Below are 27,839 nucleotides of genomic sequence, written 5' to 3' on the forward strand. Positions count from 1 at the left end.
ACAATGACATGCGGTTTGCTCGGTGCCGAGCTACCGGAAGGCCCATCTTTTTTCTTCGGAGCCGAAGCCCGGAGGCGGGGCTTCTGAAGGATGTTTTCGGTCTCGACTGGGGCCAACAGGCAAAGTCTTGACCACTGCCTTTGGTTTTGGGGGGGTTGGGGCAGGGGCAGTAGTACTCACACGTTGCCCAGGAGTGAGGAGGTCGTCTGAGTCGTCTGCCTGGGAGATGATTGAGATCCTCGGAATCTTCTTCTGGGACATCGGGGCCTTCATCAAAGATGTCCTCTGGTTCCGGAGCTGGTCTCTGTGCCATGATATGTCTTCTAGCCCTTCGATCTCGGATGGTTTTTTTGGATCAAAAGGATGCACAGGCTGGACAGCTGGACTTGTGTTCAGGTGATAGGCACAGGTTGCAGACCTTTTGATGGTCACTGTGCGGAAATTTTGCTCCACACTGGGGGCAATTTTTGAAAGGCGTCCTTTTCATGAGCCGTAGGCCCTACGGCGTTGATAGGTCCAGCGGCCCGCGTCGACGTCCGGAATCGAGCCGATAAAATCGATGTCGAAGATGATGCGATGGTTTTTCTGTAAATTTTGCGCTTCGAGAAGCTTGGAATTGAGATTTACAACCGGAGCGGAAAAGTTGCATCTGAACCCAATGGCGGAAAAAAACAATCTACCGATTGAGTTGATGCCCATGCGCACTATCGTCTAAGGGAGGAGTCCCCGATCTCGTGACTACAAAGACTTCTTCCAAAACAACAACAACCTGCAAGCATCCGAGCCCAACACCAGATGGCGATCTACTATGCTAGCGTGTGATCTGCAGCTGATATGCCTCGAACATAAATTATCTGAAGCGAGAGCCTTCTACACTTGAACAAAAGTGGGCATTAAATGATGGCGTCGGGTGTGAATCGTCAATTGATTGTAGCATTCTCTGCGGTCACAAGTGAATAGCTTTTGCAGTTTTTAATGGTTTGTCATTCCCAGAGCTACTGTCATTTAGACATCAGGTAGTCCTGGAACGAGGGAGTCATGGTTGGACCCGTGATTATCAGTTACCCCTGACTGCATGGATAGTGAACTGCTGTTCGTGAACAGTGTGGGTACTGTGATTAAATGAATGTATAGCGATCACTGTTCAATCTAGGTTTGGCGATTTATGAAATTGTTAAAGACAGTGATTTCACCACATTAATAGTGATAAGCTACAGAGGAAAGGACGATTGTGCACTGTAGAAGAAAACAAGTTACTTACCTGTAACTTTGGTTCTCCAGTATTGGCAACTTTCATATATTCCCATAGCTTGTATCATTCCCCGTCGTCGGAATGGGAGTCTCGGTAAACAAAATAACATAGCAGTAGGTGCAAAAGAGAAAGAAAAAGGCCAAGGCCTCATTCCCTTTTGTAGCATATCCACCTCTTTTTGTAAAAGAGACCACAATAAAGCATCAGCCAATCAGATTAGCCTCACCCCACAGAACCCTCCTGAGAGAACCTCAGAGCCTCAGATTTTCGTAGCCGTTGTGTAACAGTACAACCAAAACCTGCAGAGGGCTGAGCTTTCCCAGGGGAGGAGGGTGGGCGCATGGGAATCTATGAAAGTTACCAATACTGGAGAACCTAAGTTACAGGTAAGTAACTTGTTTTCTTACTCCAGTATTGGACCTTTCATAGATTCCCAGAGCTTGTATCAGAGTAGCTAGCAGTCAGAAGCACATTTTGCTCCCTTAGTGACATCACTTTCTCTATTCTCCTTTTCCTCCCCCCCCCCCCCCCCCCCCCCGAAGGAAAACCTCAAACAATGTAATCACATAAAGAACACATAGCAAAATGTGCAAATAAGAAAGGAAGGCGGGAAGAAAGGAAAGCTCCCCACTCAATGGAAGAGGTTCCTCAGGACTGCCTGGCCTACAGCCGTGTCTTCTTGTGCCAAGGTCTCCAGGCAGTAATGTCTTGTGAAGGTGTGCGTGCAGCTCCAAGTTGCAGCCCTGCAGATGTCTTTAATCTGGACCCCCGCAAAGAGAGCCGTAGAGGAAGCCATGGACCTTGTCGAGTGTGCTCTAATTCTGTCCTCTAGAGGCTTGTCCGCTGCAGAATGCCAGAACTGTATAGCACTGGAGATCCATCAAGCAATACCCTGCTTGGAGAGGGGTAAGCCTTTGCGGGGAGCACTGACTGCAATGAACAATTGAGAAGATCTCCGAAATTTTTAAGTACGGTGCAGATAAAATTAAGCCCGCTGCACGTCCAGCGAATGAAGTGCCCTTTCCGCCAGTGTAGATGGCTGAGGAAAGAAAGCCTTGAGAGTTACCAGCTCATTTAAATGAAAATCCGAAGGCACCTTTGGTATGAACTTTGGATTAGTCCTTAGAATCACTGTATTTCTTTTGAATTGGAGGAAAGATTTCTGGATTGTGAGAGCTTGTAATTCTGGAGGCCAAGAGAGAAGGCACAGATGCAGTGAGTCTGTAGCGAGAAACTGCAGCCAAGTAACCTTTATGGACGAATGAGCCAGACCTGCCTTAGCCAATGACAGGAAATAAGGAAGAACTTGATGAGGCTGAGACAAGAAAGGGTCCACACCTGGCTGTTGGCACCAGATGCAAAATCGTTTCCATTTTAGACGGTAAGTCTGGTTAGTGGAAGGAGCTCTAGCCTGAGAGAGAACATCTCTTATCTCTTCCGAGAGCTGATGATCTAGGAATTCTCGCTGCTCAGGAGCCATGCTGAGAGGTGTAAGGAACGAGGGTCTGGATGCCAGATCTGGCCCTGGGACATCGTGAGAAGATCCGGGATCGCCCGTAGAGGGACCCGAGACAGGAGGTGAATCTTTGTGAACCAAAACTGCCTCGGCCAAGCTGGGGCAATTAGGATCATCTTGCATGGCTCCGTTTTGATCTTCTTGAGTATCCTCAGTATTAACGGAATGGGGGGGAAAGGCGTACACAAATGCTCTTGACCAAGCTATCGAAAGCGCATTCCCCAGCGATCGGCGATGGTGTACTTTGCTTGCGTAAAACTGGCATTTTCTGTTCACCGGGGTAACAAAGATCTATTGAGGGTTTGCCCCACGGGTGAAAAATGTCCTCCAAGACCATCTGGTTTAGTTCCGACGCGTGGCTGACTGACGAAAGCCATGCTGAGCTTGTCCGCCTTTTCGTTTAGCACTCTTGGTAGGTGTTCTGCCGTGAGCGATATTCCGTGTAGGATCGCCCACTCCCAAATTTTTTGGGCCTCCTGCGACAACGGAAGAGATCTGGTACCCCCTTCCTTGTTGATGTAGTGCATGGAGTGGTGTTGTCCGTGCGGACGAGAACCACCGAACCCTGCAAACGTGGAAGAAATGCTTGTAGAGCCAGACGAATCGCTCTGAGCTCCAGGAAGTTGATGTGAAGAAGGCGGTGCCGGGGCAACCAATGCCCGCTTATATGCAAGTCTTGAAGCACCGCTCCCCAGCGAGGGATCTGTTACAACTTGAGGAGCAGGATTGCTTACGAAGGATAGACCTTGGGATAAATTCTCTTCCTTTGTCCACCACAAGGCTGCTTCTTTCATTGCCGCAGTGATCACCACCTTGTCGTCGAAGGAGCCGTGAACTTGTTGCCATTGCAGGTCTAGTTGCTCCTGAAGAGAACGCATCCGCAATCTGCAGTGGGGTATCAGAGGGATGCATGAAGAGATCACTCCTAGAAGGGATTTGTAACGGCGTACTGAAAGACACTTTCTTTTTCTCAACAGATGAGCCAAGGACCTCAGTTTCTCTTGAAGGATGGAGAAGCCTTGTTGAGAGACGTGTCCAAGATAGCCCCTAGGAATCGTGCTCTCTTGGACGGACAGAGAGACTACTTCTCCCTGTTGAGAGAGTCAGACCCAGATTGCTGAACAGAGTCGTACATGCCTCGACTGTCTCCTCAGCTGTCTGCCTGGACGGAGCCTTCAGCAACCAGTCATCCAGGTAGGGGAAGATTTGAAAATGCTGTTTCCTGAGGAATGCTGCCACCTGTGCCAGCACCTTGGTAAAGATGCTGGCACAGGTGAGAGCAGAGCAGAGCAAAGTCCAAAGGGTAAAACTTTAAATTGGAAGTGGCTCTTGGCTACTGTGAATCGTAGAAACCTCATGTGGGCTGGATGAAAGGGTATGTGAAAATACACATCCTCGAGATCGAGAGTGGCCATGAAATCTCCCGGGTTGAGGAGACGCAAGATATCCTGGAGAGAGACCATCCGAAAGGATTGACTGATGAGATAGGTGTTTAGCTCCTCGAGATCTAAAATGGGGCGCAATTTCTCCAGCGTCTTCTTGACCAGGAAAAACCTGGAGTAGAAACCGTCCCCCCTCTGAGACAGGGGAACCGGCTTCACTGCTCCCTTGAGGAGCATATGATGAACTTCGAGCTGTAAGAGACGCAGATGTTTTGAAGGCATAGCGACAGGGGGCTTGGAAGGCGGCATATGAAGAAACCCCAGCGTATGGCCATCTCGAATGATGCTGAGCACCCAACGGTCTGATGTTATCCGTTTCCAGTTGTGGAGGTATTGAGACACCCTGCCTCCCACGGGTTTAACGGGGAGGTGGGTACAGTAGGCAGAGCCAGAACGCCGCTATGGTCTCTTGGAGGTGTCCCGTCCCTGGCGATTCGGTTTTCCTCTAGTGTTGGACCTAGAGAAAGCAGAGGTCTGGCCTTGTCTTTGTTGGTACGTTGGTGGATACGACTGAGAAGTTGAACCATAAGAGGAGTACCGTTGTTGGTACGAGCCTCTGTAGGATGTGGTACTCTTCCCCCTGGCCCCACGGAAAGGAACCTTCCGATACTGAAGATTTCCTAGAGATCTTGCTGTCTCCGTATCTTTTTTAATGTCCTGGAGGGCATCGTCGATATGTTTCCCAAATAATGCCTCACCATCAAACAGAAGGTCCAGAATTTTGTTCTGAACCTCCGGCCGGAACCATGTCGCCCGGAGCCAGCCCTGGCGACGAAGAACAGCTGCGCCTGTTAGTGAACTGAAAGCTGTTGTGGCGATATCCATGGCGCAGTCGATCACTTCCGCAGATGTAGCCTCTCCCTCCTGTAGAATCTTCTTGGCCTCCGCCTTGGACTCCTGTGGGAGCTGGTCCAAATACGGTGAAAGGTCGCACCACATTTGGCGATCGCACCTACCAAGGATCGCCAACGCATTTGGTGCCCGTACCAAAAGACTCGCCATAGAGGAAAACCTTTTCCCCGCATTATCAAGGCGCCTGCCTTCTTTATCGGGAGGAGTGGTCAGTGGTGCAGAAGGATTGCGTGACTTTCTTTGCGCCGCCTGCGATATTACCGAATCCGGATGACCTATCAAGGACGCTGGACTATCATCAGGCGCCTTGTACTTCTTCTCCAGGCGTGGCAAAACTGGAACAGTAGCCGGGTTCTTCATTGCTTTCAAACCCTCGTCCCAGACATGGCTGACAATGGGTATGGAACGGACCACTTTCTTGTAGGGCTCCTTAAAATCATAAAGGAAGCATTCCGCTTGAATTGAAGGCATAGGAAGTTTGAATCTACTGGAGGCTCTTTCCACCAGTTTGTGAAATCCCCCAATGTCTGCCGGGGGAGAATCCACTGGATCCGGAGTAGCGGAAGCTGGATCCGGGATCACATAATCCTCCCACTCTACACACTGGTTAGACCTGTTGCCATCGTCCTGATCCTCGTCCGAGGAATCATCCTGAACATCGTGCATCACTGGAGGTATACCTGGGCTGGATACCTGCGGCTGTGAAACCATCTGGGATGGTTCTCCTGGAGAAAACACTGCAGAGGCCGATGGTGTAGGCACAGCATGTACTGCAGAGAAAGTCGAAGATGGAGGAGGAGGAGTTTACGAAAACTGCTTCCTATAATCCTGCAACATGCCCTGGAGATCTGCCAGGAGAGAAGAAGGGGCTGAAACCATCTCCTGGCCTGCGCTTTCCTGACAACAATAGGATTGTTGGTATAAGCACCCACAAGTGTATTCGCCCTCAGAACCAGTGTCCTGACATTTTACCAACAATTGTGAGGGGCTATGGGCATAGCCACAAGAATCCTGATCATCCCAGTCAGAGTCCTCTTCTTCCTCGAGCAACAGTGCAGGAGACAAGGGGGTAACCCTCCTTGGAGACGTCATATCAGGCGTTATTCTCTTCAAGGAAATAGTAATCCTCTGTCGACAAAGATGTCGTCGACGGTACCGTCGGCGATGGGGTTGTAAGAGAAACCATCGTCGACGAGGTAGTCGACGGAAGATCCACCGTCGACGGTTGAATAGTCAACAAAGATGGGCGTCGTCGACGAGTCCGTCGACACTCCTGCCGTCGTCGTAATTGCTCTCGTGGACGACACAGTCGTTGTCGCTACCGTCGTCAACACCCTCGTCGTCGCCATAACCGCCGTTGACGCTCCCGTCGACACGGACAACGATATGTGGCTAGAAGGTACAGTCAACGAGCCCATCGACAGTGTAACTTTTTTCACATGAGATTTTGAAGCCTTCGTCGACGGAGCCTTCTGCAGCGTCGTCGCCGATATGGAATCTCTATGACTTCTCAGAAGATAGAGGGCTTTTTAAAAGTTTTAGCAGACTCCACCACTGCTGCAGCTGCAGATAGTACTTCCCTCTCCTTTGCACCGCGGTGAGGAGATTTACTCTGACTCCGGCTCTCAGACTCACGGGGGGGTCTTTTTTGAGGCCTTAACAGGAGGTTCTGAGGATGGTGAAGGGGAAGCCCTACCCCTTTTCACTGACCTTCGAGATGAGGTGCCAGATGAGGAGTTCTCACTGTCACTTGACAAGAGTTCCCTTCCTCGACTTTACCTTCTGGAGCTAAGTGAGAAGGCGACCCTCACGGTCCCGGGGGGTCTTCGTAGAGAAGGTGCGGCAGATCTTGCAGTCCGCTGCCTTATGATCCAGGTGCAGGCAATAAATGCCGTCCTTATGCTTGTCCTCCACATACAGCCTCTTCTTGCCACAGGTGGAACAAGGCTTGAAAAGGGCTTTCTTCTCCTTGTCAGACATTTCTGAATGAAACACCAAACAGTTCTGAATTCTGAAGAAAAAAATGTTGAGAAAAGTAGTCAACTAGAGTTGAAGTGAGCAGAGCTCAAAAGAGACACCCTAAGCACAACGTGCGGTAAAAAATCTGAGGTTCTCTCAGGGGGGTTCTGTGGGGTGAGGCTGATCTGATTGGCTGTTGCTTTCTTTTGGTCTCTTTTACAAAAAGAGGTGGATATGCTACAAAAGGGAATGAGGCCTAGGCCTTTTTCCTTCTCTTTTGTACCTACTGCTATGTTATTTTGTTTACAGAGACTCTGATTCCGACGACGGGGAATGATACAAGCTATGGGAATCTATGAGAGTTCCAATACTGGAGTAACAGACTTTGCACCGCAAGGGAAAATTCTCTCTCTGCCTGTGAGAGGACATTGCAGTCAGCGTGGTTTGATTGACATGTAGGTCTAGTGAAAGCAGTTCTAAAGGGATGATAGGCTGTGGGTCCTCAACCGAAGGCCAGGAGCAAATATGCAACCTTATCATCGGACTGATATGTAAAGCAAGAGGTGAAGACAAATAAGACCGCTAACATGGTGGGGCACTGGAGGAAAACCAAGCATACCACACTAGTGAAGGCTATAGAAAAACACAAAAATAAATGACTGGTTTCAATCCCACCAGAGCCACCAAGCATGGCAGCACTCTAACTGATGGATTTTTGCTACGGTAGGTCATAAGAGGAAATCAAAGAGGGAAACAGCATACCACCAACAGCTCTGAGCCGGAAAACATCTACCTAAAAATCGTGATAAGGTGATCAGGAAGATGGGGGTCCTTGACCACTACAGTATAAATCGGAGGCTCCTACGCTCACTGAAGTTCAATCCTCTTTGGTAACAACCAGACAGAGGTTTGTTTGTGCCATATCTAGGAGTTAACATTTAGCCAATTCTGCTCAGAAATAGACCTAGTGCATTGCTGCTTCTCTGGCTCATGCTGGCTCCTGACTGAGGCTACCAATTAATTTGGCCCATAAACTTTGCACTTGGATTTGTACCAACCCATATGTGTTTAAGATACTCCAAGATCCCTTATTTAGATTTTTGAATAGAGATTCACTCCGCTTCTTTTTATTCATTGTGACCAATGCAAACAAGCATTGGCATAGCCAATAGGTCTCGCCTTTGGGACCTTATAAGTGTTTAGCCATGCAACAGTTGATGTTGTCGCACCAAGGCTATTTTGCTGCATACGGTCCCAAAAGCAAGACCTATTGGCTATGCCAATGCTTGTTTATTTTAGTGACATGTGTCTCCAATACCAATATATCTGACCAGCTTTGTAAGATAAGACAGACCAGTGTTAAATGAAGCATTAACAGAGGCAAAGTATAAATGCCATCCCTCTAAATAGCAACAAAAGGAATGTAAAAGGGAAAACTGGGTAGGCATCTGGAACAGGGCCAATTTGCTAACAGCACAATTGGCAAGATTGGGCATCCTGTACTTTTCTTATTTTTTTTTTTCTTTTTTTTTTTTTTTAGAGCTAAACGTTCCAGCTACCAACCAAGTTAGAGGACAATTCACTAGTATAGAGGAAAGGCAGCTCTGGATTCAATACAGGGGGAAGAGTGTGCTGCAGGGCCAATTTTACAGTGAAATGTAACAATAATTCAGACACATCCAGTTTAATAAATATACTTTAAATCACTTTTAAAAGGCCACTAAAACTAATAATCATCTTTCTCCTGTGGTGGCACTATACAATCAAAAGCAAGCAGATAACCAGTTGCATTTTAGAGACTTCCTTGAGCACTATTTAGTCGTCTGTTGAGAACAGGAATTTAAGAAGTTACACCAAGCTAAGTCAAACTATAAAAGGTAGGCCAGCGAAAGACCAGCCTGAGAATGTTATAACAATGAACCAGCCATGGCATTATTTCTTAGCAGCTCCCACATAAAGGGACCCTAACAAGTCACAGAACATGGAGGCACAGGGTTTACTTACGCAGAGTGAGGTGCGTGATGACACAAGCGAAGATGAAGGCTGTGAGGAAGGACAGAGAGAGGATGAAGCTATAGAAGAAGCGATAATTCCGTTTCCCAACGCAGTTACCAACCCAAGGACAGTGATGGTCGAATCGCTCTGAAAAACAAAAAGGTGGTGATAAAACACTTCCTTCATACGTCTCAAAACCGCTTCTGCCTGGCCCAGAGGAACAATGTAGATAGATAGTAAAGCACGGGGCTATACAGTATCTCACAGATCGTGTTGTTGGCCTGACCTACTAGCAAGCACTATGGGCTTATTCCATCACGTAGAGCAGGCTTGGCTGACTGAAAATAAAGAGCTTGCTGGGCCATGGGGACTCAAGCTGCACTTCACTGATGAGATCTAACAAGGCCGAAATAAGTCTTGAGTAGATAATGTTCCTGTTTACAGGGGTGTGGCCTAAAAGTTCATGCCAAACTGTCCATTTCAGAAGGGACCACAGCTAATTTTCACGGCTCTCTCTCATCTCTTCTTACACAGACTACAAAACCTAATTCATGGAATGTACACAGACTAATCGCCAAAGTATATTTTTCCATCACCTTCCTGTTAAAAGACAGGGGGCTGAAAAGGACCTCATGCGTTGTCCGCAGTACTCCCTACACAGGGCAGGCAATGAAGGGGGGTTACTTTTGACAAACACTTCTCTCACCCTGTAGCCCTACAATTGGTCAGCTACATCAACAGGTTGGAAACAACACGAGCAGAGATCAGTCATAAATCACACATTGCCTCATCGTACCAAAACAGGGATGGGGTAGAAGGGCTACGAAAACACCTCGTTGTTCCTGTTCCATGGCATTTACAATGGGATAGCGTAGAGTTTCATTAACATATCCAACACATACCGCCTCATCAATTCTACACAGTGCTCTCACATAGGACAACTACCTCAATCCATGTCACCACAACACCATATTTCCAGTACTTTACAACAAAAATGCATTTTTGGAGATGTAGCATGGGTGTGCTTCCATTAAACCCAACACAACTGGTGAAGATTTGTAACCGAGAAACAAAGAATTAGAAATGTGGCAGCCTTCATTTATGGCACAGAGAAGCAACCCTACCACTACTACTGCATTGTTTCGGGAGTGAGCTCACTTCAATCTGATGCAGACGTTTAAAAAACAAATAAAAATGGTCTCAGATGAGGAGATGCTCTGTATTCATTAAACGCCCATGACCACTCACAGAATTCATCAACTCCCCTAAAGCAACTTTCAGTGATGGGTACATCATACATAATGGCCCACCTACTACCCAAAATACAAACATCTCTATCCCTCATCCCACCCCTATTCTTCTCGTAGAAATACACCATGCTTCTATAAGTCATCTTGAGGGGTCTACAATAACCTACCTACACAGTTGTCACAGAGGCTGCAGTGAGAGGTCCGTGGAGGACGGAACATCTTGCAGGTGAAGCAGTACTTCAACTTCACCATTTGCCCGTTAATCACAACCTCTTTAGTCCGAGGGGGCGGCCGGTATGTGGAGGAGCCAGTACCATCTGTAAAAGAGGTCAAAGAGAAGGTAAAACACAAACCATCATGTAAAACTCCTCCCATTAATGTGACCAGCTCAAATCACTCCACCAGTGTTTCTCCATGATACAGGAAAATATTCAACCCCGTGAACTCCTTTAAATCAAGGTGCACTCTGATTTGCAGCAACTAACACCATGCCAACTTGCCAGCCCCTAGTAAGCTACAGTAGTTTAAACTGGCATGGGCCCTCGGAATGAACCAGCTTACAAGAGAAACTCATGAAGGCATACAAATGTCAGCTTAGGGCTTGAATAGGTAAATGCCATAAGAAATATCTACACTGCACAGCTTTGCTACAGAATGTTAGGGACAATATGGGAATTGAAGAAAGGCTTCAAGTTGAAGGATTTGCAAGTGGAGCAGCAAACCCTAGGGAAAGCGTTTAGAGTTTAAGGCTTTGGACTCTTTGAGTATGGGTAGGTCTACCCATTACCAAAGGGGTCAGCGGCATGAAACCAGCTTTAGGTCAAATACTTAGCCATCTATAGGGACCTACGGGAGGGGAAAAAAGGTCTGGTGTTAAAGGCATCAAATTTCCTGGACCTTCTTGTCCATCTTCTGGCTTTGATAAAGAAGTGTTCACTTTTGCCAAAACAAGTCTCCAGACATTTGCGGAATAGTGCCCCTGTTTGACTGATGCAGAGGAAGGGCGTTCCACTATTTTGGTGCCAAATATTTGAAGCAATCCCCTCCCTGTCTGGCACAGCAAATCCGCAGTAGCACAGCCAGTTTAAGTTTGGCAGAGCGCAAGCATCTAGAAGTACAGTAAGGAGATACAAGGTGTCTCAGAGAATGAAAGCAATCTACAGAGTCAGCAAAATGCTATGAATTCAATGCGCTTCACCACAGGCAGTCAGTGGACGTCCATCAGCTAGTACTTAGGGATGTGGTCCAGGAGACATGACCAAAGTGAGTAGTTTTGAGTCTTTGATTGAGGCATTCGATGCTCCAAGATGCAGCTTCAACATACCAAACCAACAGTGGTCAAAGTGTTAAATCTGATGGTCAAGTCTCAAATCCTTATACAGCCATATTTCCAAATTATTTGCCACCATTTTAACCTCTGGCAAGGACCCCAAAACCTCTGGCCACCAGGGCACACCCTACAGGCTCGGGTGCTTCCAAACTATCAAAATCTCAGTTTTGCTACTTTTGATGTTGAGGCAATTCATCCTCATCCAATGGGCAATGGCTTCTAAACAGTGTTTGAGTTGAGAGGGATTCTTGTCTGTGTCTGGAGTCAAGGAGACCACTATCTGAGTACTGCCCACATAAGAAATTATGGAACAACTAGGAATTCCACTATGTCTGCTAAAGGTGGACATAGACATTAAAAAGCGTAGGCCTCAGAAAAGAGTCTTGTGGCACTCAAGTTATAAAGCGTGGTGTGTATGCATAATGTTTAGATGGGACCTGAAAAGACTGATGCTCCACACAGTAAGTGAGCCAGCAATGGGGTCTTGCCAGTAATCACTCAGTTCTGGTGTTTCCTGCAAAGAACACAGTGGGATACCAGGTCTAAAGCAGCACTCTGATTCAAAAGGCAAAGTGTTGCAGTCCCACCCATGTCTAATGTCTCTTTCAGGTCTTCCGAGACACAGAAGAGCGCAGACTCTGTACAGTGGCTGAGGCCAGCCGTAAACTTAATTAGACAAGTGCAGGGGATTGTGGGAATCCAGATACTCCAATAATTGTCCATTAACAAGTTTCCTAGTATTTTAGCCTGGAATGAAAAAAAGAAATGGGACAATAGTGTTCCAACTCTGTCTTCAAGGTAGGTTGTATTTTTTTTACGAGGGAATAACTGTTGCAGATTTCCATAAACAGGGAACGGAGGCGAACGTAACAGATAGATTTAGCAGCTCTAATAACTTGGACGTTATCACAGGAGCTGCTATTTTGACAATCCAGGTCAGCCAGAGATCCGACTGGGAGACGTATTTAACTGAAGTCAGAAGTACTTGAGTTGGGCCTTATCTAAGAGCTCAACAGCAACTAAGAGACATTCCTTGTTAGTAGGGCAGTAGCAACTATCAATGAAAGACTCCTCCCTGAACACTCTAGGGAAGGTGAATTAAATATCTGCAACTTTATTAAGAAAGAACTTGGACTAATCATTGCACTTAGCATTAGAGTGATGAGCAATCTTGTACAACTTTCATGCACAGAGCTCTCTTGGAAGACTGTTCTGGACTCATTTCCAACATCCACTGCAGACACAAAGAGCGCTCCCAAAAAGAATGCAATGATACACTGCAGTTGAAAATTTACACACTATTGGTAAACATTTCTCAAATTTTATATTGCTCACCAAGATCTGCTATTCTATCAGTTTGTTTATTGAATGAGCACCCAATTTGATCCTCTTAAGTTTTTGATGGCCCTCCATATTTCTAGAACGCTCAATGAAATCTATAACTGGAGAGGTGCGGGGGCGTGGCCGAGCAGCAAGATGGCCGCTTGCTGAAGTGGCTCTGCCGGCCAGGTGCATAATCCGTCAATTATCTGTGTAATTACCACCCACCCACACGTTCCATCGGTGGGATTGAACTGCCAGACTGGAGCGGAACAGATCGATACCTGTAACGATGCTTAAGACGGCGGCGCTCCGCGCAGAGCAACCTTGTGGTCCTGAGGCCTGGGCCGTGGGGCAGACGTGCCTGGGCAGATTCGCTGGGTCGCCGCCGGAGACTCGTCGAGGCAGAGTTACACTGCTGTGCGCCAGGGGCCATCATGCTGTGACACCTGCCTGAGATCATCGGGTGACAACGCGCCTGTCGATGTGGGGTTGTGGGGCGACTGTAGGAGGAGTGTTTCGCTGAGCCCCGGTTGGAGACAGATGTCCCCGGAGGCCCCATACATATCGGTGAGGAGTTACGGGACTGATTGGGGCCACGGGGGGAGAGGCGCTCATTCCGTGGCTCTCGCTGTGATACCCCTATACGGCCGAAGCAGGGGGCAGACACGGGCTGCCTGGGGTTTAACAGTGAATTGCCGGTGCACGGACATAGGGCCCCAAACAGTGAACAGCGGCGGCAGTATAAACCAGCGAGGCAGATGCAGCACAGCCTGGCACGTCACGAGCTGAACCTGGGGGGAGGAATATTGCATCGGAGCCGCAATGGGTGATACCGTCAATCTGGACTGCACTAGCACCCAACAGGGCACCGCAAGTCAACCAATAAGTGGCAATCCAGGAGTAGTACTGCGGACAGTTAGGGCGGCCCTATTACATAAAGTGCCCTTCCACAATGAGCACACTCAGGCATACACGCTGCAACTTGCCTCAAAACTAGATCACGGTCGCACTGATGAAAAGACACGTAATCTGTGCAGTGGCCCTCCACCACACCCCATATAGCTTGCGCACCGACTGCAGGCCTGGAGATTGCCTTGCCAACTCAACAGGCCTACTAACCCGTCACAGTGCCCTGTGTAATACGCTGCGGTGACGCCGCGGCCCAGCGGGGAGGGAACGAGTGGTCCCTGTGAACTGTTTATGGGCATTTGAAGGTGAGCCTTGAAGTAATTAAGACACTCCGACCTGGGCTGTCCAAATCGCACCATACCACTTTTATTTCAACCATAAAACCCACTAGTACTACGCACGCACTTCCTACGTCCCCACGATGGGCAAACTAGACAACAAACAAGCCAAGATCTAATTTGAGAAGCGTGCCACACGACTACAAGACATGGGGTCTATGCCGATCACGGTGGTTCCGGAGACGCAACACAACCCAGACCAGGAGGGCAACATCAAAACGATGTTGCGTGAGGTTAAGACCAGCCTACGCAACAGACTCCAAACTAGACTCCCTAGCACTGCACATGGACCATGTCTCCCAAAGGGTGGACAAGCATGAATCACGCATTGACGCACTTGAGACTAGAGTTTCTGACTCCGATGACCGTCAGGTACAGACACGAGTGACTGCTCCGCATGGACAAGGTGCTAGAAGTAATTAAAACACGTAACGAAGACTTAGAAGCGCGCTCACGAAGGAATAATGTACGAATCATGGGTATTCCAGAATCGACGAATATTGCCAACGTGGAACAACACATAGAACAATTACTGAAAGAACTGTTTAGCACCGGACTATCCGCAATGTTTCTAGAGGAAAGAGCGCACCGCACGCTGGTTCCCAGGCCTCCTCCTGGGGCGCAGCTGAGACCTATACTGGCGCGCCTGCTGAGCTACAGGGACAGAGATGCTGTGCTCAGGCTTGCCCGTGAAAAAGGGGAGATTCAACACCAGGGAAACAGAATTGCCTTCTATCCAGATTTACCACAGGCGGTCCAGGCTGCCCACCGCAAATTCATTCCTGCCAAAAAGTGTGAGAAAGTGGCTCTGTATATACTGTTCCCAAATAGGTACAGGGTGTACAGAGTCCACAGTCCCCAGAGGCTAAAGTTAGATATAACCTTACTTTCTAAAGTGGTAGCTTGGTCGAGCAGTAAGGTAGTATCAGAGGACAGTGTAAAGCATTTGCTGCACACACTCAGTCAGCAAATGGTCTCACACACTCAATAACTTAACTCTAGGCCAATGGTTTAATATATAAAAAAATATATGCTTGTTTTATTTTAGAACCAACACTTGGAATTAAAATATACTTTCTCAGAATGAGATGCTTTATATAAATACTTTTGCAATATGCAATTGACTTTTGTAAACAGTTACAAGTGGTTGCAATAGGCAACACTATTTTAAACACAATAATGCATTGAGTTCAATGGAAGTTTCATGTTATTTGCCACAGATTACTTTTAGGATTACTTTTGGAATTCCAGGACTGGATCCTAGATTCAGTCCTGGGTCAGTACTTGGAATCAAGTGATAAAAGTCGACTTAATTACTGTGACTTTTAGACAATATTTTGCCATTTTAAAAGTTGACACTTTGAAAATATTTCATAGAAAACAGTCAATGATTCCCTATGGCAGAAAATTCAAGTTGCAGGTATAGTATGTTCTCGTTACTTTTGTAATCCAGTACTGGGTGCCTAGACTCAGTACTGGGACCTTTATCCAAAACAGGCAAGTAATTTACGTTTTCAGATATTATACGATTTTTAAAGAATATTTAAAGATTGCAGAAATTGACACTTAGAAGAAATTTCACAGAAAAATAGTCAATGATTTCCTATGGGAGAAAATTGGGTTACTGGTAAGTACAGTTGTAATTATTTTTCGGAGTCAGTGCTGGGCACCAAGATCCAGCACTGGGAGCTCACCTAAGAGCAGGTGAGTATTTTCGTTTGTTACTCGGCTGATTTTTGGTGAATATTTTAAGTTTTGAAAAGTCTACACTTCGAAGAAATTTCAGAAAAAGCCAGTCAATGTTACCCTATGGAGAAAACTGAGTTATCGGTTTAAAGGCAAGTACTCGACTGGCAGAGTTATGGTTCTGGGCATAGACTCCGGGGTCTCCCAGGGTCAGGTAGGTACAGTTTGTTCACCCCCAGCGACTCTAGGGCGGCCGGGTGCAGAGAGAGTTAGGCCCAATGTTATCCTATGAGGGATAGGGGGGCCTTGGTTGGTGGCTGACGACTAGCAAGCCACGCGGCTGTGGGAGCTGGGCTCCTGGTCACTTACTCCGGGCAAGTGGGGAAGTAGATGGCTGTAGAGGTTGCACTGCCAGGGCCACTCGGGCGGCTGGGTGCAGGGTGCTTTTGAGCCTTCGGGCGCTCAATTGATTTCAATGGGAAATCTCCGGTTTAGAAAAAGACTGCAAGCTCGGGGACGAGGATTCTTCAGGTGCCACCACCACTTCGAGAGGTAAGTTGGGTAGTTGGAGGATAGGTAGGTACCCCGGGATTGGGCACAGGGGGCCGCGGGGCGCCGGGTGCAGGGGTGCCTTTTGGTGTTGGGAAATCTTACCCTCTGTTGATCGCGGTTGGGGGGCACCTTGTTCTGAGGCTGCAAGCTTCTTCAGGAGTGTTGAGGGAGGTCCCTGGGAGCCGTACTCGGGGTCACAGTCGCCGTGGGGTCATTCTCGTGGTCTTTGTTCACTCCGGCACAGGCCAGGCTTGGCTGGTGCAGAGTGTGCTGGGTTCGCAGTTCCGGGCTGCTGCCAGGGATTAAAAGCAGATTTTGAGTAGAGCCTCTACTCATGGGAGTCCCAGAGTCAAAAGGTAGTCAGGTCTTCTGGGGTTTGTGAGGTTGCTGGCCACAAGAGATGCCTGGTTGGAGCAGGAGCAGGTTCGAGGGTCGACAGGCCGGTAGGGCTGGGACCAAAGCAGTTTGTGTCTTCCTCTTCTTAGCAGCTGCAGGGCAGGTCTTCTTTCTTCTAGCTCTTCTTCGGATTTTGGAATCTGGAAAAGGAAGGTTCAGGGTGCCCCTAAATACTAGATTTAGTGGCGTTACAGGTAGGTGAAGGGCAGGGACCAATGGGTCCCTGTCCTGGGGTGGGTACACCCCCTATCCTGCCTCTCTCCTGTGGGAGGGGGGCAGTAGCCTAGTCCTGATTGGGTAGGGCTTCCCATCTTCAAGATGGCGAGAGCCCGGGGATGTGCTTCACCTCGCCTCCCCCACCTGAGGGGTGGGGATGGCAGGCTGGCACATCCCCTGTCCTTATTTGGGGTTTCCGGCCAAGCTTCCCGCCAGAGTGGGGGGTTGCAGTGGCCTGGGGAAGCTCACAGAGGCGGCATGCCTTTGAAGCTTTCCCCCTACCCATCCTGGGGGAGGAGATTTAGCACCTCGTCCAGGATCTGCATTGTTGCAGGCCCAGGAGAGCAGGGGCTCTCCTACCCAGGGGTCCAGCAACATGTCTGCTGTGTGGCAGCCTAGGCAGCCTCAGAACAGACGTGGATTGTGGGTTAGGTTTCAGGGGGCCTCTCTAAGATGCCCTCTGTGGTGCTTGGTACATTAAATCACACACTGGAATCAGTGTGGATTTAATGTGCTGAGCAGTTTGATACCAAACTTCTCAGGCTTCAGTGCTGCCATTATGGTGCTGTCGTGTTCGTGTTTGACAAGCTCCCAGCACCATGTACTCTTAAATGGCAGCACTGCACTTACAGGGCCCAGGAATGGACCTGGGTACTGTAGGGGCACAGGGCTCCTGCCTCTGTGCCCACACCACTGGCATAGGGCACCCAGCTAGGGGGGTGGCTGATGTATGCCAACGCAGTGTAGTTTGTGGGCATGGCACACAGGGATGTGTGCCATGTCGACTCTGTTTTGTCTTGTACCCAGACACTCAGCCTGCCAGAGCAGTGTGTGGGTGTTAGGGTACAGGACCTCTAAGGGTGGCACAATGAGTGCTGCAGCCCTTAGAGGCCTTCCCTGGCCACAAGGCCCTGGGTACCTAGGGTACCATTTACCAGGGGCTGACATATGGCCAGGGTTTGCGTTTGGTGTGTTTTAGGGAAGGAACATGGGCCCTGGGCACCTGATTGGCAGGAGTCCAGGGCACACTCAGTCAAAGTACATTCAGCAATACAGCAAAAAGTGGGGACATACCATGCAAGAAAGATGGCACTTTCTCACAGTGGTGGACTGGACTGAGGAAAGGGTTAAACGATGGAGATGCTCCCCCTGTCCCTGGCAGGCAGAATTGTGATATCCAAGATAATCATATTACCTAAACTCCTCTACCTCTTCGCAAATATTCCCTTACCACTCACAGTACAGTTTAATAGACTTAAATCGCTCATGATTGAGCTGGTGGGGGCGGGGAAACAACCAAGAGTTTCCTGGGAGGTACTTACACTCCCGCAATCACAGGGTGGCATGGCAGCACCGGACTTTGCTCTATATGCACGGAGCGCCCAGGCGCAGTTCTTGCACTTCTGGACGCACCCCACACCCTTCCAGCCACATGTCGCCATAGAAATTGACAGAGTTGCACCCCTCCCATTGTCTACAGCATTATTCCCAGCATATAAACGTCCCCGCGAGGACATTGACACTGTACAAGCTCCAAGATGGGCGTGGGAGGGCCTTCGTAGGAGTGCGCAGCTGCCCATGCTATATGCCCCATCTATGTCACTCCCCAACAACCCACTTCTCCCCCTGCTCCTGGAAACTGCCACACATCAGTGCCTGTCCACGCACAAAATACGCAAGGGGGGCGATCTCTTTCCTGACGATAACTTCCTTACAATGCAACAAATGAGTGAACCCGCCCCACCCTCAGCGCTGCACATGGTAACCTATTACAAGATAAGGGCCTCATGCAAGAAACACTTCACTACATTCCCCGTGCCCCCGCCAACGCTGCAGGTGTTGGAAAACATGATAACTGGCTTCAGGTAAGAAACTAGTTTCCCGCATCCACAGAGGCATTCAGAACGCATAGCCAATCATAGTTCCGACTTCTCGTAAGGCGTGGGAGGCAGACTTCGGAACGGGCCTCCCAGACTAATCAGTGGGAACTTAGCTGTAGGCAAGTGCAGCGACTGACGCTAAATTACCATCTTCGGTTGATTCATTTTAAATACATTCATCGCCTCTACCGTACACCCACACAGCTACACCGAATGGGCCTCTCGGGGGACGACAGCTGCTGGAGATGTGGGGCCTCCAAGGCCACCTTCCTCCACATGGCATGGCAGTGCAGACCAATAGCAAATTATTAGATACGGATATTAACTCACAAATACAATAACGGGATTGAATTTCCCTCAGGAGCCTGGTATAGCACTCTTGGGCATAATGGACATGGTGCAGCCGAAATTCTGCAAACTGCCCGCAATACTTTTCTTACTGGCAAAGACAGGTGTCCGTACACTGGGGGGCGGCCGCAACTCCCATGACAAAGGCATGGGCAGCGAGTGTGAGATACTGTAAAACACAGCTGGCGATATATTGGGAACTGTTACCATCACACCCTAGAGATTTATGGGAGCCCTTTGTCAATTGGTTACAGTCGGAAGACGCAATGGATCTGTGATATGACTGGGACTGTGCATCAGGGGGGGGGGGTGGATGCGTGCAACATCAACCAATGTATCTATGCTGTGGTGTCATGTTTATTAAGGAAAGTGTATCAGGCCCTTTTTTCTTTCCTCACAGGTGGTACAGATGGGCATTCTGGGGGGCTTCATGTGAGGAGGAGACGTTGTCATTATGTAGGGACAATAAGGCACCTGTTGGAAAATTGTGTACTGCACACTTTGTTGTTGCATATGTTGCAAAAATGCAAATAAACAGAATTAAAAGGGTGCAGGTAAACTACCATAGGGAAGAGGTCACTTAAGCTTATAAGTACTACTTCAAAATCAAAGCACAACGTAAACAAGGGGAGTGAAAGACCACGTATAATCTAGTATAGCCAACTACCATAAGAATCTAAAACTTATTAAATGGTGCATGTATGTCAATTCCAGGTTAGCAGTTCACTTGATCTCACCAAATCATTAGCCGGACTCTATCTCAAATGTAGCTAAAGATCACCAGCTATAATTACACCTGAGTTAATATGTGTGGATTTATCTTTCAAATTGCATGAGTGATCAAGGGGATACAACAAAATATTTTGCTGTGACACTACAGCTACTTGAAGTGGACTTCGAAGGCTGAAAGAAGACTTCGGTGTGTTCCATTTAATATTGTTAATTTTGGCCAAGGTGGCAAGTTGGGCAACTACTCTCAAGAACTCTTTGCACGGGGTTATAAAAAGGGCATCCAGTTTTCCGTTTTTACTGATTTTTACAGATAAATACAGAGAGAAAACTATTTATTTTCCTGTCTGTATACAGAAAAATACAGAAAATAGGCCTTCTTTGGATGATTTTTTTCTATTGTCAATCACGAGTGCCAGATTAGTAGGTGCACAGATTAAGAGGTAGGTGGGATGAAAAAGACAACAGATTTCCTAATTAACCTTAATTAAGTGCAGAGCTACAGTTATTTATGCTAGTCTACGATGCAGATGTAACGCTATTACACTGTATAACTGCTGAAACGTTTTGGACATTGAAATGTGAGAATACATTTATCAGTTAAATGTGGAAAAATACCCATTGCAACTTCATTTATACAGAAAACAAAATAAAAAATTGACAAATACACAAAAAATTAGCAAAACATAATTATGGATGAATACAGACAAATATCGAAAAAATAAATACCATACAACCAGGAGCCCTAGCTATAAAGTACCACCTCATACTTTTTATTTTACATGAATTTTGATACCCCCACTGCACAAATAACTCTAGAATTAAGCAAGAGAATCGAACACTCCTCTAATCTGGCTCTCTCTTAGACAACGTGAAAAGTGTGATAAATGTAATGTACAACATGGCCTCAGATCTGAACTTAGCTCAACTCTTTACATGAGGCAATCAATCCTACAATGTAACTCCTATTTAAAATATATTCTCTAGCAATGGATACATATTCAGGTTTGAAAAGGAACTTCTTTACTACATTACCAGGCTCGATTTTCAAACCAGCATTTTTGAGGGACTGTATTTCAGAGTTTACATCCTTAAATATGACAATTTTGTGAGCAGATTAGACAAGATTTTGTACACAGTAAACATTCACACTTTAATCAGAACACCGTTTACATTTTTTGGAGTAGATATACCACCATACCCAAGTTTTCCTATAGTCCCAAATCACTGTCTCGGAGCTAGAAGCAAACTTCGCTGTGGAGAGGTAGGCTATTAAAATTCTCGATTATTTGATCTGAACGGTGTCTTTGCACTGCATATTCTGTCACAATTTATGAATTATTCCCACATTTATGTGCTGTGCTGCATCCACGCCTTGCGTAATCGTGTGCGAGTTTACTAGCTGCAGCATATTATCATAAGTGCCCGTGCACTGGAAAAACAGCATTTCTCCAGCTATCGCTACATAGAGGAGCAATTGTTATTGTTGCCAACGTTTAACTTGTGAATAAAGAGAGGGTTGTCTAGTTTAACTGAGGAGTCTGGACAGTGCTCGCCTTTGCGTGAAGTAATCTGTTGCCTGTCAAAAAGTGGGACGTTACATGAAGGGACTAAAACTTCTCCTGGAATTGTCAGCTTAGTAATGCAATCTTTGTTGGAGCCTGTGTCACAATAAATACCGGAAACACCTTCTCCTCTACTTACCCTTTGTGGGTATGCATTTTTATATGCATTATTTCTAATCAGCGGTTTTTTTTTTTTTTTTACAACTTTTCCCCCCTCTATCCTATTAAGTGGCTTGGAACTTTCGCACAATGATGCCGAGATGGAATCATAACATGTTTTATCCAAAGAATCCCCACCTATTATGCTTTCCACCTCAGTAACATTTCTTGACACTTATTTGAATATTCATTAGGCAGCTCTTAGCGAGCTCATTTATAGAGCAAATCTTTTGTGTTGAAGTCTTGTTTTAAAAAAATAAAAGTTATATGCTGGGAATTTAGTCTTAAATGGTATCAATTCGCAATTGCAGTAGTCCGACAGAGTGCAGTGTTCAACAACTAGGGAGCAAGCACAGCTCACGTAGAGTTAGTAGATATACAAGATTTGCTTTTACCTGCAAAGTGGATAGTTTTACATCTAAACTGGCTATATAGTTTGCAAGAGATTGCAGCAAATTGAAATGTAGCCACATTGTGGGATTGCCAGTTCAACAATATGTTAATGCCGGTAAGGGTTCAGCCTAAGGAGCGTAAAGCAATATTCATTTTCAATAAGGGTGGGGTTTTCGGAGGAGGGCAAGTATGCCCAGTTGTTTCCCAACACCCAAAAGCTAAACATCTAGATCATATTAAGAAAAAAAAAAAAAAAAAAAATCGCTTCACTTTCATTGCCTAATAATGGTTGATTTACCAATGAAATATCAATTATTGAAATACGATTGGAAGCGGTTTCATTACAATGGACACATGCAACAATCTCAATTGTAGAAGTACGACTAAAGCATTTGCCTAGGAGTGTGTCCTTGTTTACAGAGATAAAGCTCATTACAATTATGCTGTGACTTTTTAGTTATAGTTTCAAAAAAAGAGGCACTGAGATTCTATTCTTACCAGATTCCTGCAACTCTATGAATGAATGTTGTTGATTTCCTCAAGTCCTTCACAAAATTAGATAATTTGCAACGGATTATCAGAGTTTTACCACACCTTTTCTTGAACAAAATAAAAGGAATAGAAAACACTATTTGAAACCCTCCAGGAGTTAGAACTTCAAACGTAGTGCCCGATCACCAACTGCCTTCCAGCCAGATGCAAAAACAACAGTTGATGGACAGAATGCAGAACAATGTCATACATTCACCCCAGTACAGAGATCTGGGCCTAAATCCTTCGTTTTTTTGCTCACCATGCCATTCCAGTTTGAACCCAGCCATATGCAAATCAGTCTTGACCCTGTGCCACGTGGGAACAGTCCAGCCCGAACTGCAAAGTCCTAACTGGACTGGAACCAAGTATGCTAGGACCGGTTTCGGGGTTTCACCCCTCTTCAGCCAGGATAGCTTGATTCCAGTGCCATGTACAGCACGGGACTCACATCTGAGCATACCCGTCCCACTCGGGGTGACAAATGCAAAAACAAGCATTGGCATAGCCAATAGGTCTCGCCTTTGGGACCTTTTAAGTGTTTAGCCATGCAAGAGTTGCATAACTAAACACTTATAAGGTCCCAAAAGCGAGACCTATTGGCAATGCCAATGCTTGTTTTAACTGCTGCAATCTATTGAAGCCTCACGGAGAACATCAAAGCCTCCGTGCGGCTGCGAAAGTGATCGCGATCAAACAACAAAGCGGCCGCGAGAGTGAAAGTAATAGCGGTAAAGCGCGCCCGCGCACATGCACTGTAGCTCTAGGCTGGCCTGGTAGCACTTTTTGGAGCCCTCACAAAATGTCTCGCCAGACCAGCGCATGTGCTGGGTCAGATGAGACCTAACAGTTGATGGACAGAATGCAGAACAATGTCATACATTCACCCCAGTACAGAGATCTGGGCCTAAATCCATCGTTTTTTTGCTCACCATGCCATTCCAGTTTGAACACAGCCATATGCAAATCAGTCATAATGCATTTTTACACATACAGCGCCACGTTAAGGGTCTTAAGGTCGGTTTGCAAATTGGATAAACACTCCATGACATTAATTGGTTACACAGGCAAGTACACTTCAGGTTTAGAAAAGCACAAGACTCCAAGGGGCATATTATCAAGAAAGGCGTTAAAATTATCGCCGCTTTAGCGGCAGGAAACTACCGCTAAAGCGGCAATAATGGGCTTGATAATATGCCCTTGAGAATTCCAATAGAAGCCCATGTTCTGGTGTGAACATGGGCTTCTATTGGAATGCTCAAGGGCATAATATCAAGCCCATTATCGCCGCTTTAGCGTCAGTTTCCTGCTGCTAAAGCGGCGATAATTTTAACGCCATTCTTGATAATATGCCCCAAACGGTGGTACCATCATAAGATTTTACTAAAGATTCTTAACTGGAGCACTGTTCGTTGGGTGGGGAAATGTTGCCCCTTTTGTTACTTGCAGTTTAGAAGTTTGAATCCTAATATAGAACAGTAAGCTATTAACTATCAAAGAGCTGCATTTCCATTCATTGCAATGGCAAACAAGCATTTACAATGCAATGGTCTCTGCATTGGTAAAGTTAGAGCTATTGGCATTGCTCATTACATTATTTTTGTTTATGTTTTTGTTTTTAAAACATTTAGAGAAACGGCATTGTTATTTACAATGTCAATAGCTTAATCTCTCTCAAATGCGAGACCTATTTTTGTGCAGGTTTCCTTCCTGCACAAAAATAATCATCCCCTCAACGCAGGCACCCTTGCACCATGGTACAAAGGTACCTGTGTGGGAGGGGTGTAGTAAAGCAAAAACACAGAAAGGGGTAGGCAAGCAACAACAGGGAATGGGCAGGAAAGCAACAACACAGGAGGTGGGACGGGGCAGGAAAGCAACAATGTGCGAAAGGGGCAGGCAAGTGACAACGGGGTAATGGGGCAGGTAAGCAACAATGCAAGAGAGGGGCAGATGGGACAGACCAGGAAAGCAAACTGTAAGGGAGGTTGGCCAAAGCTCCCATTGAAGAGTTTCTATCTATTCTGGGCCCAGTGATTGGAGGAAAGTTCTCAGGAGAACATCGATGGAAATAAAAGATCATGTCAACAGTTTAAAAATAATTGTCAGACAGTAATATTACGTGAACACAATGCAAACAGGGAAAGTATCTGACGTCCTCTCTCACCTATTTTCATTCTGTCCCATAATACTCATTTCCACATATAGATTTGTGTACCTCAGTCCTCCCTCCATTTCATGCAATATGACCTTTGTCTAGCATTTACCGTGAAATGAGTCACATCTAGTTCTGTGGGTGAGTTCAGGTTGTTGGGATTCATAGCGGCCACATCAGACAGCTCCAAACCCAATTCTGAATGGAATGCATATTTTTCACAGTGTCTGCCAGTAGGTCAGGAAGGTTTTTAGACTGCAAGCAAATGCAATCAGTGGTCTCTCTGCAGAGCACAAAGTGTGATGGCTACATTTGTGACAATTGGGATTCTACAAGAAGTTGTGTTAAAGTGCTTCACTGCTAAGTGCTAAAATGATGAAAATAGAGGGCTTATAGGGGAGTGTGTGATTATGGGGATAAAGTTGAGGTGATGAATGAAGCATGTGCAGAAGGAGACAGTGAAAAGACTCAGCTGAAGAGGAAAGAGGACGCAAGATATGCAGCTGGAAACATTGAGAATGATTTGGAGAGAAAACAGGGCAAAGGTGTCCAACACTGTGAGGGTTGCATAAGAAAGTAGAGTGAAGGGGAGAACTGAGTGACCAGAGGCCTCAGTAATATGTAAGAGTCTGTTTTCAGAATTGAAACATCCAACCCAAAATCACTCATTACAAAATCAGTGCTAGTTGTATAGGTGATACTGCTAACAAGAACTGGCAAAGGCAATAGTTTTGTCTGGTTTGTTTCCGCTATCCAGTTAAGCTTCCGTCACTGGCCCGGATTGAGGTAGTCGCGCTCTTAAACCTAGATATTTACACCTGCAAACTACCACTACTGGAATTACCGTTACGGCGATATACCTTCTATGTTGAAGTCACCATAACCCGCCACACAGGTCACAGTCACACACTTGCTCCGAGTTAAAAGTAACAGGGGCGATCACTCAACAGAAAAGCACAGGGAATAAAGAGGCGGGACCGCAGTCTGCTGTTGCGTCGCCCGGTGTGAAACCGTTATCAATGATCGACGCCAAGTAATTCACTAACACCGAAAAGTACGCCTTAACTGTAATCAGGAAAAATCGGTAACATTGGACATGTCTCAGGGTCTCTCGGAGAGCGAGGGTTAGGGTGTTTCCCGCGTGTGTACATGATGGAGACCTCTGAGAGTTCTCCGTTCTAGTCAGATAATTCGGGTGGAGGATGTACCTGGTTCGCCTCCCGCCTGTTGACGGCCTCTTCAATCCTCAATGGGTGACTTTTGCTTTATCGCCTAAGAAAGCGACGTTACGGCCCGAGGGGACCAAAAGACCCTTCTAACCCCGAGCAAATGAGACCGGTATTGGTGAGGAGACTTCCGCCGACAAGAGCCACCCGGCCCGTATACACCGTCAACAGCTAGGAACTTCCTGTCGCTCCCTCAACCTTCCTTCCATGCGCCTCGGCTTAGCCGATTAGACTTCCGCCTAAGAGAGCCACCCGGCCTCTACCTTGCGTCACTGACGCGTAGCCATTAGGCTGCACAGTTTGGGCAGCGAGGACAACGATTGGCTTGTTATTTCATGTGTGCCATCTGGGTCCTATTGTTTCTACTGCATTTAACGTTAGCTTTACCATTCGTGGGGCGGGGGGGCGGATAAGCGTAACAGACAACGTATGAGACCAGGATATCAAGACAAAAATAGGAAAAGGAAGTAAATATTAGCGTGGTAAGGAAATGAGGCGAAAAAAGTATTTGGCGAATATTTCGAAATAGAGGAACTACAGAAACAGTAAAAATAAAGTCGGAGAGACAGAGTAAAGAAAATTAAGAAGATTTGAGTCAGCAAGGCTATGTTTCATGACACCACTGTTGGGAGTTTCAGAGAAGTAATTCTCGTAAACAGCTTTTGAAGAGTTCACCGTTGAACAAGGCAGAGCAAAAGGCACACCACCGCCTTTCTCCGAGACAGAGCAGAAATGCCTCGGAGAAACGCAGCGTCCTTTTCGGATTCGGGGGCGTGTTTTGCGGTTATCTCCTCCAGCCATTGGCTGGAGGAGATAATTAGACTTTCTGCAAAAAACACACCCCCCCCCATCCGAAAAGGACGGGGCATGATCGGAGTGACGGGACCTCTTCTCCAATGGCTGGCCAGCATTGAAGAGGCCAGCCAATGGAGAACAGGGGAGAAGAGGGGCGGGTTCAAGCCCCTCTTCTCCAAGTCATTAAATCTCGCGAGTGAGACTGCGCAAGCGCAGCCTTCGCTAGCCGAGACCTAAAAACCTGCGACAGACCACCCGAGCGGAAGAGTAATATAGCTTTTGATTGTAAGAACGCAAGGGTGTTTTGAACAGTAAATAGAAAAATTCAGCCTGAAATTTAAAAATCAGCATCAAGAGGAATAACCTTCAATCATGTTTTACTTGCAGATACGTTTAAACAAAACACAGAACAAGGCACAGTAGGGCAGCCGATTCAAGGGAGTTCCTCAAATACTAAAATAGATGCCTAAATAACAGCCAACCTCTGTACGTCTCAAACCACAAAGTGACTAGCTAGAATTCAAGCTCTGCATTTTCGACCCCATACCTTCTGCTATGCTGTAGGTACCACAAGGGAGAGGGGCTGCAGCTTGCAAAGAGAAGAGCAACTTTAAAAACACAGCGTTCACTTCCTGAAAGTACACGCTGGGTTTTTTAACTTGCTCTACTCTTTTGTTTGTAAAGCGCCTTGTGGGGAACAGGCCCGGCTCCAGGAATTTTAATTTGGGTGGGCCAAGGGTGCATTTGGGTGGGCCACTGCGGACTTGATTTGTCGCATATATGTCTAGGCAGGCCTGCTTCCGGCCCCTCCTTTATCTCTTCTTAGTCTTACAAGGCCCAGTAAAACGCACTTTTTTCCAAATCTCTTTCTAAATATTATCACTCTCAAAAAGTGCTTTTTCCATGTGATGTTCCTTTATTGGGAAGAGGAGGTTTCTGAGGTGGGAGTATCAGGCAAGTGACACTTCTCAGGCTCCCTCTGTGCGGCCCTTCAGGGAGAATCCCTCTTCATTACTACCTCCGCCTGACCCTGGACTCTGCA

The 27,839-nt window shown here is 46.7% G+C and overlaps 1 protein-coding gene across 2 annotated transcripts in view; it reads right to left on the bottom strand.

Annotated features, from left to right (window-relative positions):
• Positions 1-27,839, bottom strand: part of ZDHHC18 (zDHHC palmitoyltransferase 18) — a 176,880-nt gene that overhangs the window by 95,268 nt on the left and 53,773 nt on the right. For both annotated transcript variants that reach the window (XM_085647719.1, XM_085647718.1), the window contains exons 3-4: positions 10,434-10,583; positions 9,026-9,163 (exon numbers count right to left, since the gene is read on the bottom strand). In XM_085647719.1, the coding sequence (XP_085503845.1) occupies positions 9,026-9,163; positions 10,434-10,583 (288 nt within the window). The remainder of the gene's footprint in view (positions 1-9,025; positions 9,164-10,433; positions 10,584-27,839) is intronic.

This window comes from Triturus cristatus, chromosome 3_2 (genome assembly GCF_964204655.1).
Source record: "Triturus cristatus chromosome 3_2, aTriCri1.1, whole genome shotgun sequence".
NCBI classification, from domain to species: domain Eukaryota; kingdom Metazoa; phylum Chordata; class Amphibia; order Caudata; family Salamandridae; genus Triturus; species Triturus cristatus.